At 38.6% G+C, this 18,222-nt stretch overlaps 1 protein-coding gene and 1 pseudogene across 2 annotated transcripts in view; both read left to right on the forward strand.

The window, feature by feature from the left end:
• The first annotated feature begins 221 nt into the window (after nucleotides 1-221).
• Nucleotides 222-3,147, forward strand: LOC140923920 (uncharacterized; annotated as a pseudogene).
• A 961-nt stretch (nucleotides 3,148-4,108) lies between these two features.
• Nucleotides 4,109-18,222, forward strand: part of LOC140924310 (uncharacterized) — a 14,238-nt gene continuing 124 nt past the window's right edge. Inside the window, exons 1-6 of one of the 2 annotated variants that reach the window (XM_073374341.1) lie at nucleotides 4,109-4,241; nucleotides 6,751-6,956; nucleotides 13,196-13,397; nucleotides 14,649-14,854; nucleotides 15,767-15,994; nucleotides 17,682-18,222. The exon at nucleotides 17,682-18,222 is cut by the window's right edge and continues 124 nt beyond it. In XM_073374341.1, the coding sequence (XP_073230442.1) occupies nucleotides 4,142-4,241; nucleotides 6,751-6,956; nucleotides 13,196-13,397; nucleotides 14,649-14,854; nucleotides 15,767-15,985 (933 nt within the window). In that variant the 5' untranslated portion in view covers nucleotides 4,109-4,141 and the 3' untranslated portion in view covers nucleotides 15,986-15,994; nucleotides 17,682-18,222. Of the gene's footprint in view, nucleotides 4,242-5,411; nucleotides 5,646-6,750; nucleotides 6,957-13,195; nucleotides 13,398-14,648; nucleotides 14,855-15,766; nucleotides 15,995-17,681 lie in introns of those variants that run through there. The other variant, XM_073374340.1, reaches the window with a different exon arrangement.

The raw sequence follows: 18,222 nt of genomic DNA on the forward strand, positions 1-18,222 counted from the left end.
AAAGGACATCCCTCGTTAAGTAGAGTCGGATCGGTGTAGGTTATGTGGCGAGACAGTAGAGAATGCAACCCACATCGTATTAGTGACTGTAAGATGCCAGCACAAAAAGATTACAAGCGGAATCACGATAAAGTATGCTCCTATCTTCACTGGTGTCTCAGCAGGAAGTATAGGCTTCTAACTATTCGGAACTAAGAGTAGAAATTGGTTTAGTATGGAACATGGAGACAGAAGTGGCTCTCGTGGTAATAGGTGCCCTTGACTCCACTAAGAATTTGTATCGCCACCTTAAAAGTCTCGGGATTAAAGTGCATGTCTCGACTTTGCTGAAATCAGTACTGTTTACTACAGCTAACACCCTCTAAAGGTACCTTCTGTCTGAGGTCATTACATGACTTTATAGACGGAACAATTTATGAAAGGAGCTCTAGTACCGATGTTTACTATGTGAAATAGTAATAATAATAATAATGATAATAATAATAATTATAATAATAATAATAATCAGTCAAGAAGTCATGCAAGGGTGCTCAAAAGGGTCTGAAAGTGTAAGGAAGTCACTGTTGTGTCCGTGATTATTTACGTCCTTGGAATAGTGTCAAGTAAAAACCAGCCTGAGGAGACATAGGAAATAGTTACAGGGGATTGACGTAACCAAGAAACTAGAGCTGCTACAGAAAGTATGCCTCTTGGTAACAGCAAGGGTCCATAGAAGAGTATTAGACATGGGATAACTCACACCAATGTTAAGTAGAGGGAACGCAGGCAACTAAGGACCACTAAGCCACGAGACGTGACCCGCTGCCAAATAGAACTTTCAGTTTTAATGACTGTGGAACATAATAATAATAATAATAATAATAACAATAATAATAATAATAATAATAATACAAAATAATAATAATAATAATTATTATTATTATTATTATAAAAAGGAAAGAAGGGGATGGTAGAAAACATCAAGAAAGTATCAGAGAGAGCTACTGTGACAGAGATTCAAAAGATCTGCATACTGGGATCTGCGCGAATCCTCAGAAAGGTGCTTAGTGTATGAACAGAATGATTGACTTGAGTGACTTGAGTGACTGATTCTCCAGGTGCATGGTTTGCGCCCGGTTGATGCACAAAAAAACACCAGCAAAGACTGTGATAGAAGAGACAATAATAATAATAATAATAATAGCTCTTCAATTTTATGTTTTTTAGGAGATCCTGAGCTACGAAAATCTTTTAACTGGGCTAATCTACGAAGAGGAAACCTTTCAAGAAGTGAACAGCTTCAAGTTTATTACCTACTCCAGACTTGAGTTCTGTGATGAAACAGGTAATCCACAGAGCCAGCGTAGCGGTGGGATATGTCGCCTGACCAACAGGAGACTTCTTTCCTTGTCCCAGTTTGGTGAAGCCAGTAAGTGCAACTTAGTTTAGAGACACCCGAGAGTAAAATTAAAACAAATACAACAACAATGCTTCAGGAACTAACATACCTTCCTATTCTATTAGTGGGACTTAAAGTTGAAACTTCTTAGATGAGCAAGTTCACAAAAATTTGATTTGATTTTATCTAATGATCTGAGAAAGTAAGCCAAGGGTTTAAAGACGTAAGGCCCTTTTCACGGTGGCCGATTAACTTTTTCACTTGAGTTGCTAGGAGACAAAAATACTCCGAAGGGGGTAAGGGGATCAAAAGTAGTTTAGGAAGTAAAATGTTCGACCGAGTTACTTAATCAACTATGGCTCTTACACAGTCCATTTCGCTCATTGTTTATGTACATTTTTACAACTACGCAAGTCATTTTGCCTATTCTTTATTGACATTTTTAAAGCTGCGCAACTAATTCATGTTTCAAGGTTATTATGCCAGTCACCACCCATTATATTTAAGCACGCACGGTCAAACGGGTGAGAAAGAATTAAGATAAACACACTTACTGCGCATGCTAGCAAGCGCTGGTTTAATAAAGCTTGTGCTTTCCATTTGTCTGCAGTTTACTCTCTTAGCTCCTTTGTGAACTTTTATTTCTAATACCCGACCGGTAAGTTTGGCAAAAAAGAGGGAAATATAAAATAAAATTTTCTCATTTTTTTTCTGTTCAGTGCGGCATCGAATTCTGCAATTCAGGGGCCAAGAGACATAAAGATGGCCACTTTTATCGACTAAGCCTTGATGAATGTTGTAATAAAGTTCTTAGTCAGTCAAATTTTTTGAATAGTATTTAGTGCATCTAAGACACATGTTAACAAACCAACGAGAATGTAAATACAAATTTCAGGTGCGTCGTTGGTCCGGTGGGGCGACCCTAATATTAAAGCTGCCAGGAGGGTACTCGCTAAAAGTATCCTATAATGACATCACCTTCTACATGCCTATTCCACTGCGGTGTCTGCGCAGTGTAGAGATGTTTGGAAAATCAGGTTTTCAAGGGGAAGTGAAAGTCCATGGTGAAGCTCCGTGCTGCTTTGGCTGGTGTAGATTATTTGGGGTAAGACGAAATACCAAATATCCAGTAACGTTTTTTAGGATGTTGGGATCAGTCAAACTTAAGACAATTGATGTGACAATAAACGAGAATTTCTTAGGAAAATCTTGGCCAAAAACTAAAACCTTAGCCAGAAACTAACTCGGAAAAAAGAAGAAAGCCAGCGTAGCAAACGAACGTACGAGAAAGCAGAATACTCGGCAGGTTTTAGCATATGTTTCTTTCAGATGATCACAGATGGGAAGATGTATAAGGTCAGAGTGATTTCGCTAGTCATTGGAATTGACAATATTCGTTTTTGACGAGGGTAAATATTCACCGTAGAAATAAGGCTATCCATTGCAGTTATGCTGTTTGAATACTCTGATGTAGCTGCTAACAAATACTTAGAGTAAGTACGTGGCAGTGACCTTAAATTTGAAGGTCACATCGGTTTCAAATTTTGCAGGTAGATTGCTGCCCTGATTCCAGAATTCTAAAGCAATGGAGGCCACAACAGCCAAAGAACCCCAGCCATTACAGAGACAGGCGGGTCACTATTGGCGTTTTAATGCCACCCTGGGAACGCAAAATGTTTGTCCACATTCACATTGATCCAACTGTTCCTGTGCCTGTTGCCAGAGATTTTGTCGCCTTGTTGCAAAAGAATTTTCCTGAATCGAATTAGATGGGCACGATATATATGACTAAATTCTTATAATGATAACATTCAATGAGAATATGCAGTCATTTATTTTTTTTCTATTTTATATTACGTTATTTATTAATTATTCATTTGACAGAAAAAAAATATTCATACAATACCTGGTGACTTAGTAATGAAATATTACATTACATTAAAAAATCCCCTGAGGAAATGTCCGTCTGCTTTTTTCAATGTAAGAGCGTGAAACACAGAAAACTGGCCTGTCTTTCATTTTAGTGGAAAATGGCCTCTGCTTTTAGGAATGTGCGCACACTATACTTTTAAGTGGAAAACCACTGAACCGGATTTTAAAGATAATCAGCATCTCTGAACCCCCCAATGACCCCTAAAGATATTCTAATATTTGTAGAAAGCCCCGCTTATTATCACATTCAGTGTGCAATCTTAAGGTAATAGTTGTTCCAAGACTATAAGAAAGGGGGGGGGGGGGGGGGGGGGAATGCCATTCGTAATATAAATTTTCAGATTAAAGGCACTATAATATTTCATATGGTATTGAATTTGTTACCCTGTTGTGCAGCTGTTAAAAAAGAACATGTCTCAACATAACATTGCAAAAATAGAACTTTAATCTATACTTGAATGTTAAGAGAGATCTCGTCAAGCTCTTTATTAGATTATGCAAAGTGATTCTACATTGAGTAATTTTGTGTTGCAGGAAATTGCCCGTTTGGGAAGTGGCAAATTGCTTTGTGAAAGTGTTGCACTGGTTAGAAAAAACTTCAATGATTTAATTATAAACGCATTCAAATTTGGAATGTGGTATGATGATGTTAAGCTACGTGTTTTTCTTAGAAAGTACCTTTGAGCGTGAATCTATTGTCCAATGTTATAGATGGGGATCAATTTCTGAGAATGTAGAAAACACTTCCCCATTTTTTCCACGAAAAGGAGACTAAATTGTCATGTTAATGAGTTCCAAGAAACGGGAGCAGCATCGAAAAGTTGACCAACTATGAGCAACTACGCTCTGAGCTTCAAAAATCCGATCGCGGACCTTACAAGTCAGGAGGTCGACAGAGTCTCTATCCCACTTCGAGAAATGAATTCTTCTGGTAAGAATCTTTATTTCAGCTTGCAACTGGTGAAATTTCAGCTTTCATTCATAGATATGCTTCAATGTTTTTATAAAAGCCACATTGGTACTACAGTACTGTCTTTCTCTTGGGGCATGCATGAAGGCCAGATATCAAACGCATTTTTTTCACCCGGTGTTTCATTTTTAGCCCGTGCGAACAACGACAACAGAAAAAACGCTCCTGAAGCGGCTGTTCTATTATATTGTTGTTGACATGCATGAAATAGGAATCATCCACCAGTGTTAATTAAACACACGGAGCTTCCATGCGATTTTTAACCAACATAAACATAACAAGTACTCAATTTTTTAACTGACGATACAACGGGACAACAGAGAGAAAATAGGAGCCGCTTCAGACTGGCCAATATCAACTAAGGTGGAATCAATGATAAAACCATCAGAGGAGAACGATGACCCAATAATGATAAACAAAAATAAAGTATTTAATATAGGACATGTTCTTTCTCGATCAGAGATGAAGTGCAAATAAATTACTGTCAAATATTTCTTTCCAGTATCTTTCTGTTTTCATCCGTTGCTGGAAGATGAAGAAAACAAAAGAAAAAAATTCTGAGGACCGAAATAACATCAAGCATTCTGTGTTCGTCACTCTACCGTGGGGAAATAAATTTTACATATCATATGGTCTCTTTTCCAAAAGTTGAATATCAATTGAGATCATGTAAACGAATGCATCAATGACCACAGAAGCGGTAATCTTTTCAATATAAATAGTATTTTCAAATTGTTGTTAATAGAACATAATGTGCGTGAACAAAATGATGTACAAAGTGGTAAATGTTTCTATATCAAGAGCCATTTCCGAGAGGATTAGTATTGGCGATTGCGTGACCAACGAGAGACGTTTGAGAGACTTTTCCGCGAAATCAGGGGGAGACAGATTAAATTTCCATGGGCGCCTGCTGCTCAAACTAAACGTTTTCACTTTAACTCTAATCCACCAGGCGTTGATAAGCTTGAAATAAAACAAACAAAGCCTTGAAATGCGATTTTTATTTTCCAAGAGATTTTTTTCTCCCGTAAGATTATAGCTCGCGCCTAACGAATACTTTTACCAACATAACCCCAGCTTCTACACCCCCCCCCCCCCCCCGCCAGCAAAACTAAAATGAAGTAAACCACGTGATTATATGAAACAGTTTCCTAGAAAAACATCAAAGCTTTCCACATTTGTGGGGTAAATTGGGCACGTTTTCTATTCAGATGAGCTACGATAAGTTTGCAGGGGAACAGAGAAGTCCTAGTAGCGACGAATTCGAGGTATACGACAAAGCAGTATCTTTTCACGCTCCAATTCTGTTGGAAGAGATGGCGAACAGAAATTTCGAAGGACCTCCACACGCGACAACTGGATCAAGTAAGACGAATTGTTTGCAACCAGCTCGTGCTTTTAATCCACGGCAGTAGAGAGACTTGGCTTCAAACGTCATGCTTCAGTTAAATTTAATTCCATCAGCTGATCATGAGTTTGGCAAAGCAGTAGCACGACGTTTGAAATTGTCCTTAGACGCAGATTATAAATTTCTTGGCGAGGGGTTATCTTTCATAGTATGATTCAGTTTGTTGCGTTGAGCGACGAATCCCAAGAGAAATATTCGTTCTTGATAAGCTATCTGATTGGAATATGAAAGCTTATTTCATCATGGATTTTAGTGAATCAGTTCTTCAAAGTTATTTCAATATATGATCGTTTTGTATAATTAATAGGCCCAGTTAAGACTAACTTTTCATGTACTTAATTCAATGTATTAGGTTCGGCTCATGAAAAGTTCGGCGTCTTAACCGGGTTTAGCTTTTGAAATTTAATACAGCGCGAAGGCTTAGAATTGTGTGTACAAAATGCACTGCGTTTTTCTCGTTTCCTCATGCAGCCCATAGTGATGTGAAATTCGATTTGCAACCTTCCCGGTAATATGAGACTTGAAATACCCCGGTGCACGACTCACATCAGTCTTGACATTCAGTATTCAAATAGGGAGGTCAAACAAACACGACGGTGACGTTTGAAAGAAAAAAAAGTAATACGTTTAATAAACCAAACAACAACTCTGCATCTGCACTTTTAGTCCATTTTTTGTCATTTTTGGTGCATTTCTTTGCCGTGACTGCACACTTATGACGTGAAACTGCCTAATTTCAAGTTTCAAGGAGGAGTTAAGCTCTAAAAAAGACTATAAATTGTTCAGTATTTCCCTTTGTTGTGAACTTGGATTAGGTTTTTTAGTAATTCAACTCCAGGAGAGTTCTCCGAGGATGGGCCAAATGTCTGAGCCAGTCGGAACAATCGATATGAATATTAAGAGAACGAGAATTTACTTTCTAAATGATCTTTTCACTGCCGTTACCATAGAGGTTGCTTAAACTCTATAATAACTACATAACTGGCATGATATTCACACTATTCACAATATATTAACACTGATTAAGCTGCATAAGTCATATATTTTCTATTTAATTTCCAGTTGATATGGACTTTCTAGCCTCAATTGCTCCACCTGTAATGAGTCAACCCCAGGCCTTTTCAGATGCCATGTTGGACCCTGCCTCAAGAGGCATAATGACTGGACTAACCACTGCGCACATGAGCGGTACAACCCTGCAAAGTGTTGTTAGACAAAGCGCTGATCAACTACAACGTACAGTACAGGGCCAGTTTGTTTCTCTGAAGGTCAGGAATACTCTGACAACTGATTCATCAATAGTGTTTCCCAGCCCCAGGGGCTCCACGCGCGTGCAAACAGAGCCCCTTATCTAAGAAAATTTGGTTACCTATCCATCCAAGAAATTTTGGCTGTCAACGTGACAGTACGTCCACCCGCCCTCCCGTTCGTCTGCACCACAGAGAAACAAATGTGAAATGTTTCACCTTCTAGCTAGTGTGAGCCTGCAAAATGATATTGCACATCCATGTTGTATTCAATTGACAGTTGTCAAGACAGGGTATCCGCTGATCAGTATCACATGACCGTATCGAGGGCTCAGGGTCGACCCATTGAGGTTACGAATTCTTTTGAAGTTTACCGCTTGCAAGTTACTTGTTCTAAACTGATTGCAGGCTCAACACTAATTGGATTTCTTTATTGCAATGTTTGTTCATTGACGAAGGCTTCGCCTTCAATAATGTGGTAATCGACCAGTGATGTAATACTAACCACTAATGTTATAAATATCAACCACTAATGTAACAAAAAGTTAACCACCAATGTAATGACTTTTTAACCTTTAATGTAATAGAAAACTTAATCATTGTAAATGTAATAACTTTCGGCCATTAATGCAACAACCTCAAAGAGAAGAGCTACTTGGTGGTATTTGAATTGTTATATAAATGCTCATTAACAAAGACTCTCTACAGTGATACAGAGTATGTACAGTGACCAACACAATATAATACTGTTCTTACTTCTGGGACGTGTCCCAACTTGTTCTATGATGTCAAAAGACAGATTTTTTTAACAACAACTAAACCATCATGGAAAGATATCCTTTCTTTTTATCCAGTTTCGTTAGTGAATTGGAATGCATCTGTTTCAATTAAAGCATTTTGTACAGGAAGCCTGAAGTGCATGCATCTATAGCATAAATGAGCATGGGCTGACGCAAATTGAACCAAATTTTTGTCATTCTTTGGTCCTTCTTGTCAGTATTCAGGTCGAGGTAAGGTACATGTGGAACTGTTGCGCGTTCATAAGGGTAAGTTGTATTTATCGTGATTGTAAATCTGGTGGTGTGCAAATGCATCGTAAATAGGGAAACAGTGGCCGTTAACGCTTGTGCTTGCAGTCGCTGTGGAGGCTCTGCCGAGAGTTCAAAACCCTTACCTTTTAAATAATACTGTTCCGACGCAACACCACAATTTCTTTAGAAACTTAAGAGCCAATGTCTGTAATTTTCGAAAATCGGTTGACAGTCGTGATTTTTTGAATTTCTTCATATTTTGCCCATATAATCTCTATAGTACACTTATTTCAAAAATCACATTAAAACTTGTAACGGCTTTTTATTTTTTCCTGAATCGGGCAAAGTTTGAAAAACGCTAAATCGACGCTCTTTCGAGTATGAAATTAGCCAAAATTAAGCATTTTCTTCGCGCTCGTACATAAAAACAGGATGATATTTCTCAGTGAAATCAAGTCACAAAGCAAACACAGACTTGTACTTTAAAATTCAGTAATTGTCTTCAGATAAGCTGTTTAAATGTGACTGTGTCGGCCGCAAGAAGAAACACGATTTCGGCTCTCTTCAAAAATGGCAAATTTGACGTAACTTCACTATCGAAAAAACCCAATTGGTACATAGAATTTCAACATGAAACAAACACTATTTTAAAGCATATCCTTTGCCGTTTCTTGTGTTAAAAAATTTTTGGCGGCATTTCAAAAGTGCTTCGCAGAGACACCGAAACGTGCAGGGTAGTTTCGCACGTTGGAACGCTGCAACAAACTAGAGGCGAGTGTAGGCACACAAACGTTTTTGCAAACTTAGCTTCCTTTACAAGAGGCACATTAAGGGAAGCTCTTAAGATATTATGAAAAACACTTTTCAATTTGATGGTTATAAAAAAGAACTAAGTAGATTAACACTGCATTTGATTGCACGCAAGTAGCTGAAAAAGACAACGCTGCTAATTTCGTGTTGAGTGTAAATATTGACCTCGAGTTTCTGCACCTAAAATAAAACCACTAGAAACGGCTTGCTAGCTCTAAATGAGATACGAGATCTTTAAGAATTTTACTTACCACAGTCGTTTCAACTGCAACTGGCCGCAGTTTACTGAAATCTTCCGTCGTTTAACCACGGACTAAACTCCGTGTTGCGTGATGAAGCGTGTGTGATTTGAGTCTTGTCACGCAACTGTACAGACGAGATATGTCCAGGATCGATCTTGTTAGCAAAAATTTGCTAGCAAATGTTTTTCGCAATTCTCGCAAAAGAAATAATTGAGAAAAAATTATGTCAGAAAATCGCTAACAAATATCGCAAAAATCGCAAGAATAACAAATCTAACAAGAATCAAGACTTAGAAAAAAAAGAAGCCAAGAAGGACCCCGAAATGTCCGCAAATATCGCAAAAATCGCAAATATAACAAGGATTTTTTTTGCTAGCTAAAAACACCTATGACAAATATCGCAAAGATCGCAAAAATAACAAATTTAACAAAATTCTAGACTTAGAAAAAGAAGAAGCCAAGAAGGACCCCGAAATGTCCGCAAATATCGCAAAAATCGCAAATATAACAAGGATTTTTCTTGCTAGCTAGCAAGGGTATCTTCTGGCTAGACTCAACCTGCTGTTGACGATCTGATCCCCCGCCCCTTAAAGGCCAGTCTACACATTATGGCGTTAGACCAGAATGCACGTACATGCTAGATCCCGCCTAAAAAAAGGAATAGTCACCTGGCTCTCTCCGCCACCACCCCCCGCTACTCTTTCGCAGGCTAGAAAATAAACCAATTCACTGACAAGACTGACAAGTTCTTTTTCATAACGTCAAAATCCGTCGCCTAAATGAAAAAAATGCTTTAAAATGCCTCAGCCATTTTACTTATCATCTTTTAACCAAAATACGTTGCGCGGAAAAGAGATAAAAGGCTGAAAATAGCCTTTCATATCGATTTCGTGTATGAAAATAAAAACCTCAGGGGATTTATTGACCATTAGCGCTAGGGGATCTCGCTCGCGTGCTCGTCCATTTTCGAAACGAAAAAGGAGTGTAAAAGCTGCACCTTCGTCGCTCAGAAAACGTCTGCGTAAATCATTTTCTTCAGGCCATACAGAGTCATCAATCAATGTGCCTTTATGGACCTCTCTATGAGCAGCCAGTAGCCTGATCTAGAACGGTACCACGTGATTTGTTGCACCGCCACCCGGAACAAAAAACATTTAGCAATGGTGAGGACAAACTCTTATTTTCATGCGCCAATTTTGTGGATCAAACAAAGGTCACCCAACGTAAATGTAGAAAACCTTACTTTTATCATTAGCATGGTAGGCTCGATGCCCTACATACTCACGTGACTAACAATTCAGGAGCATACCAAGTGATCGCAATACATTCAGCATTACTGGGGCCACAGGCGCCACAAACCAAGTTTGAATATGTGTCAGATGCAAAACGAACATACATCAAAGATTTGCACCGTAAGACATTTATACCAGGAATATCTTTTCCGGCGCGTTACGCGTCACACACTTCCGGAATGTCATCTTCCCTCGTATTGACAGATTGGAAACATACACAGACTTAACTTTGATTCTGCCTTGATGCAGACTTTACTTTTCGGTACTGTGACCCCGTCTAGCATTTAAGTTCAGGTAGTAAATAACTTTTCTGATTTTAAGGTTTCAATACAATTAAAACTATAGCAAGCGAGTATCTCGACAATATTCCCCTCTACTAACTGTGATTTGAACTGCGTATTCGTGTCTCTTCATTATGGTTTATCGCAAAAATCAGTTGAAAGGAATCACGTTAAACCAAACAAAAACGCCGAGATATAATCTGAAACCCTCACAACTCTGACTAGGGTTTAAATGTCGAAGTAACTTATGTTTGAAAGGATTAATATTCCAAGCGTCGAAACTTGCTCTTTGCATGCGCTTTCCTGGTGTCAAAATACCCTTCAGGTTTTGGTCTCTCGACGGTGCGCATTTGGAATGCCGCCAGAAATATTTTAACACAAACAACAGCAAAGGATATGCTTCAATACAGTTCTTGTTTCATATTGAAATTCCATGTACCAACTGGGTTTTTACGATGGTGAAGTTAGGTCAAATTTGCCATGTTTGAAAAGTGCTCAAACCGTGTTTCTTCTTGCGGCCGGTACAGTCTCATTTAAACGGTTTATTTAAAGTTAATTCCTGAATTATATAGTAAAAATGTGTGTCTGTTTTGTGACTTGATTTCATCTAGAGACATTATTCCGTTTTTATGTACGAGCGCGAAGAAAATGCTCAATTTTCGCTAATTTCATACTCGAAAGAGCGCCGATTTAGAGTTTTTCAAACTTTGCCTGATTCCTGAAAAAATAAAAAGCTGTTACAAGTTTTAAGGTGATTTTTGAAATTAATGTACTATAAAGATTATTTGGGCAAAAGATGAAGAAATGCAAAAATTCACGACTGTCAACCGATTCTCGAAAATTACAGACATTGGCTCTTAAACATCTTACCTTTTTGCCCTACCATTTTACAAAGAAAAGGTATCCATCTCATGCATATAATTTCAGTGTGAAAAAATGTTTGGTGCCCTTTTTGGGCAAAACCCTGCTATGTAGAGAACTAGAGGGAGTCGCAGTTATTTACAAGGTCACTCAACATCGTCACTTTCAAACTGGAAATTAAAACTTCGCCACAAGAGTTAACGTTTTGCAGTATTTTTGCGCCACTATACGTCTGGCGTCCTAAATTACTTATTAGTCTCGCTTGCGTCAGCAGCGAGACTCATAATCTACAACGCTTTTTTCGTGGTATTTAGGACCCAAAAGGGGAGTCATTGTGCCAGGCGTTCCTTGCGGAGACCGTGGAAACTGGGGCTAAGAATCGTTGCGTGATCGAAGCCACGCATGTTTTGCGAAGAAAGCTTACTTTTCCGAAACGTGTCGGTCCACGAATTCTTTTGCTTAAAAGCGTTGATTACTTTGGAACAAGTGAACACTACTGAGTGGTTGAAAAAAATGAGAATCTTAATTAACGAAACTGCGATGGGCGGGTGTTGTAAACTTTCATTTTATGCAATTGGGTCTTGTCATAAACATGCGATTTATTTTCGGCTATGATTGAAATGACGTGCCATGTAAATCACCTTTTTGATCTTTGGCAATGATGTAATTTCTCTGGAATCGAGGCCCTTGAATTTTCGTGTATTTATACACGCGTATAGCCTGCGGCAGACGTATTTCGTCGCTAACACGTACTAAATCAATTCAGAAACAAGAAGTATCGACGTCGATAAAGTAGGAAGTAAAAAACCTCTCGAGAGTAAATCCTGTTTCGTGTAGAATTAATCGCCTCCTCATTTCTCGATCTAATCTCCAAGCAAGCGAGAGTGATCGCCGCTGAAGAGCGTTTTTGTCGCATCAACAAATCAAAGCTGGAAGTCGTAGAATTTTTTTTGCCGTGTGCCATATGATGATATAAATCCTAATACAATCCTAATAACCAATCAGCCGTTCTCTTTGAGTTTTTGGTATTTTTTTTTTGTTGCATTAAAGGTTAAAATGTTATTACATAAGTGGTTAACTGTTTTATTGCGTTAGTGGTTAATATTTGTCATTTCAATGGTTAGTATTAAATTAGTGGTTGGTTTTGTTACATTAGTGGTTAGTATTACGTTAGTAGTCGATCATTACATTAGCGGGTGATACCTTTAGCCTCGGCTAAATCTATACTAGGCAATTCACTCATATTTGTCATCTCGCAAAGCACTGCAGCTATAAGAATGCTCACTGGTGCAAATAAGTTTGTCTGTTGTTTAAACCAAACTATAAAGACTAAATTTCAGCAGTTGTAATAATAAAGATGCGATTTTGGAAATAACATATTTCCCCACTATTTACTGTACAATCTTTTACACAAAATTAGTGTTGAAGTTCTTGCATATGTGTAAAAAAAAAACACGGAGTGATAAGTTCTTTACTGCCATCTTGATTAGTTAGTACGACTTCATCGTTTAATTATCATCATAAGAAGCATTTTATATTATCAATTTAGTTTGTAATTCAGCACTTCTGTAAGTTATCGATGACCACAAGTTTGTCATTATCTCATTTAATACCATCTTCTTTTTTCTTCTTTTCTTCCCTTTCTTATGTCCTTTATTTCTTGATAATCTCACTGGTCGCCTAGCCTGTGTATCTCGGCAATTTTATAATCCAAGTTTCTTCCTCTCGCTCTCTCTCTCTCAGGGTAATATGAGTTACAAAGATCTCTTAGCAGGGCTCATCTTTGAAGGTGAAAGTTTTCAAGCCTTGAATAACTTCACATTTATGAACTACACCAACGTACAATTCTGTGATGACGCTGGCACACCAGTGAGCCAGCGTAGCGGAGGGATTTGCCTTTTGACAAACAAAAGGATTCTTTTCTTATCCTCACAGCTTACAGTAGGTAAGTACAACTCCCTATTAAACATTTTTGTTCTATATTTAGCTTTTAAAGAGCTTTGGACCATCGACATTAATCCAAGAAATGCAGTCATGCTTATGTAATAATGTTAATCAATTGTCACTGCTCTTGCTAGAAATGTGCAAATTGATCCAAATGTACAAAAGCCTTTTTGTTGTATATATGGTAACCATGAAGAAATCTCTTTGTCCGCACGCTCAGGAAGTCAAAGGATGTGAGTTTTCATGAAAAAAATATTCAGAAAATTCTGCTTGACTTGTTTAGAAAATAATTTGTTTAATTTTTAATAATTAACTAACAGCTCACTGATTTATTTTAGGGCGACCAACTTGGAGGCCCGGGCACCCCAGCTAAAATGTTTGGGAGACCAAAGGGCTCCCTGAAAATATTATTTGGGCGACCATCTAGATCTTTTAGGCCTGGACACCGCAGCTAAAATGCTTGGGTGCAAAGGGCTCCCTGAAACGTTCCCTAGGGCACAGCCTTGCAGCCCTTTAGTTATTGGAAGTATGATACATTACATGCTATTGTTGAATGCGGAGGACATTAGTAAAGGGAATGCAAGTCTTAGTGAACTACCCCATACTCTCAACATATATAGTGGTAATATTGATGTAAGTTTTGTTTTGAGTAGCAAAGGAACCCTTGTGTGTAACTCATCTTCTAGTGTATTAGTCCTTAACAGAACGTCTCCGTCTCTCTTGCACACATTTGTTGTTGATACACTACTCGACTTTCCGTTGCCATTCAACATACCCGTAATTCTTACTTACACCCACACACGTAAACGCCTTCGGGCGTCTTCTTCTTTCTCTTTAGGTTTGAACCTCTTTGGCGTGTATGTTATTTCAAGGGTAGGTCACACTTGCCCTGGACAAATTTCTTCAAATTCACTTGCAGACGTTCACATAATTTCTGAAAGAATTTCCCTTAAGAATATCATACAGTATAACCTACACTGGGCGGAAAACAAAACATGCAAGCTGAAGAGATCTAGTTAAAAACTGGGTTGTAATTCAGAGTCCTTCATGATAGATTAAGGAAACGAATAATAAAATCCCAAAGTATGGAGACTCCCACTAGCAGTGTTATAATTTCTTTTGTGTTTTTGTTTTCTTTAAAAAAACTGGTCGTTTGACACTTGATGCCTGTCAGATTTTCCATTTATAACCAACCTCCTCCCCAGGGTCCCACGAAAAAAATGGTGAATCTCTCTCTATTGATACTTGTCAGGTACGTCCTTGGCTCAATGGGGCAATCCAAAGAAACTGCCAGGAGGTTACTCTCTTGCGTCATCATGTAATGACACCACCTACTACTTACCCATTCCCCTGCGCTGTTTACGCAGTGTCGAGATGTCTGGGGAGACTGGAGTCCGGGCAGATTTATCAATTCATGGCGTCGCACCTTGTTGCTGTGGATGGTGTGGCTTGTGTGGGGTATGCAAATTAATTTGCCAATAATAACTGCGGTTAAGTACGCCTTAGTGTACGGAATTAAAGCTGACTGAAATATTAAGCGCGAAGTAAAATGCGTTTGCCTTCCTTTAAGGTACACTGACGTCCATTATATAAACTTCCTGGTACTTGAATTTCCATTATTTTACCCAAAAAACTCCGGATCCAGTCAGATGGAAAGTAACAGTTTACTTGATATATATCAAAGTATACCAGTGGCTTTCAACTTTCAAGGGGAAAGACTGTTTTATTAGGAAAAAGTGGTTCTTTGTGTTAATCACGTTAAATTGCCTGATGTTGAAATGTTACTATCGTCGCGTTATATGTCCTCATTGAGAGAATTTTTTTTTTTACTTGAATTCGAGTTCGTTGTCATTAAGTTATTTTCTAATGCCTTTAATTGGTAATAAGGTTCAATCAATGAGACTAAGGGCGCTTACCACTTGTCAGAACTGCCAGACCCGTCCATTTGTTAAAAGACTTTCAATTAGAACTGTCCAGCAGATCAGTCTATTCCTAAATATTATGCGTGGCAGTGATTGGTTTTTAGCCAAAATTCACGAGAAAAGTTAAGTTCATTCTCAAAAGGACCCGGCCGGCCAGTTGACTGACTTTTGGAAAGAGTTTTCATTTGCACTCATTAGTTTTGCAAGTACAGGGTAATAAAAGTGCAATTTGAAACATTTTGTCGATTATCCTTATAAAGTAACGTTCAACAAAATTTTGCTGGAACATTCACGAACTTCAACTGAATTACTTAATACATCAACATTATGAGTGTAATTTCGCAAAAATGCCGGCGGTTTTTCGTTTCAGTGAAGTTGACGTTTTCGCAAAAAGATTCGTTATAGCGACGAGACTTTAATTTGTAACTCAAAATACACTGTTTTGTAGTTATGGGGATGCTGTGGAGACTCTGGTGCCCTAAAGCAGTGGAGGCCACAGCCAATGAATCGCACTCAAGTGCAAGAGATGTTCGTGACTGTTGGACTTTTGATGCCACCCTGGGATCGCAAGATGTTTCTCAAAATTTTTATTGATCCAAATGTTCCTCTGCCTGTCACCAGAGATTTTGTTGCTATACTCCAAAAGAATTCTCCAGGCTTGTGTTAGATGCATAAGGTACAATATAATAAATTTACCTGGTTTTGACTTATTAAGCCCAACTTGTTTTGTTGGCGTCCAAGTTGCAGTTGGGTGTTGGGCAAGCTTGGGCGGCAGCACTAAAACATGGAATCCGGAAACGGAAACACAGACGGAAGCGGAATACGGAATCAAATATCAATGATAGAAAATTAAAGAATTTCACATTGCATAATTTTGTACAATCCAAAGAGAATTTGTTTTAGTTTTCTTTGCAGTTCCCTTAAGTATATTCTTGTTAATGTGTCTTGATAAGATTGAAGGTCTAGATCCGCCACTGCCACAGTTCCGGTGTTTTAGCAATAAGTTCAACTTCTTCTTCGGCAAGCTGAATGCAGATAGAATACTGGAATAATTGAGTTTGTGTTGAAGTCCGCATTTTACGCCGAAGAGGCTTATTAAACGTAACGCATTATCTTGATGTAATCAGTTGCGGAATCAAGCAAATGCATGCACAATTCTCTCTTCTCTTTGGGCTCCATAATACCATGGTTCTCTTGAGTAAGTTGTCTTGATAAATAAAACTGAACACTGTTGAAGACAACCCAGAAAAGACACCCAGGAACAACTTAACGACGACGCCTTTCAGTTAAACTTACCTCTTTCTAAAGAAACTAGTTATTGTCAGTGCCGTCTTCTCAGCTATAGTCCCCCCCCCCCCTCCCCCCTCCCACTTTGCTTTCCCATGAGAATTTGCATTCATTGCTGGAAGTGGTACGAAGAGTCTTTTCACCGGAATCGACTCCTCTAGTTATACAACAGTCTCCTCTACCCAGGTATAAATTTATTCATTTATTTTTATTGTCATTGCTAACATATTTTTTTCAAATCGATCGCCTTGAACCTTCTTTCACGGATTCGGTATTCCGTTTCCGTTTCTGTTTCTCTTTCCGTTTGCGTGATTCCGTTTCCGGATTCCTTGTTTTAGTCCTGCCCAGCTTGGGCAAGTTGAAAATCGAAGTGTAATTCCTGAGTGCTACGAAGTCAGTAGTGTGCTACACAACCGTTTTTAGTGTCGTCACGCAACGCCACTCCCCACAAACGCAGTAGAAATATAAAAGTAACTGTTCGCAACGAAACTCAACAAGACACTGCGAAGCTATTTGACTCACCCGCGACGAATTCTTCGAAACCTTCAGGACGAAAACCAGCAAAACTTGACTGATTCAATAATGGGCCAGTAAAAATTTGCCAAATTTCAAGTTGAGCTTTTAAGGTGGAAATTTTACAGACACCACAGAAAAATGTTTTAGGGTTGAGTCAACAGGTGCTCATATGGTCAAATCTATTTCTAGTTGCGCTGTAGCCCAGCGGAGTAACACTCAGGACGAAATCAAGCTGGTTCATTTTAACTTCTACAATAACTTTCATTCACAAGAATAAATTGATTTTTCAATCAACTTGAGCTTCTGAACGAATTATCCGAGAAGACTAGAATGTCTAACTCTTTGTAGATGTCACAACAAAGGCAGCACATTCTCCTCAGTTATTTTAAGACCCTGAGTGTTGGTCCGGCCGGGGTTTGAACCCGCGGCCCCCCGCTCGGTAGACCGCTCTTGGATTCCCTTACATGGGGCGACGGGACAAGTTTTCTCCATATAAACGGCATCCTTAATAGTCTGTGCAATTTGTATCATAAACGTACTTTTTCCTTCTTCCCTTTTAGGTGTGCTCTTCCCTTTATGGTGACCATTTCGGTTCGACGTGCGGCTGTCGTTGTTGTTGCTGTTTTGGTTTCAGAAACAATGGAATTTGTTGGATAAATACTTAGGCCTTGATTCCACTTGTATCCGTATTTTTTGTCTGAAGAGGGTAAAAAACTCGCCCTCAAGAATTGGTGTTTAGTTGTTTTTGCTCGCCCACACGTATCCCTTTCTGTTTCCAGAACCAACATTTAATTATAGGAATTAGTCCCTCTTTGATCAACGAAGGTGTCTCACACCAAGCACTTTTATGTAACCTCCGAGGACTTGCTTGTGGACCTCCAGTGACCTGTTTCACGCCTCATTTCTCGAGACCAGCGGGAAGAAAAGAAAAGCTAAGTCGTATTCTGAAATAAGATCACACATTTTACCCTAAAGAAAAATGTGAACTTTAGATATTTTTTTATATGCCAAAAGGCAGGGTGGTAGAGAAATATTCAAGGTTAATATACTGTGACATCATCGTCTGAATTAAGACTAGGGCTTTTGACGGTTTTTATTGGA

The sequence above is a fragment of the Porites lutea genome, chromosome 14 (genome assembly GCF_958299795.1).
Source record: "Porites lutea chromosome 14, jaPorLute2.1, whole genome shotgun sequence".
NCBI classification, from domain to species: domain Eukaryota; kingdom Metazoa; phylum Cnidaria; class Anthozoa; order Scleractinia; family Poritidae; genus Porites; species Porites lutea.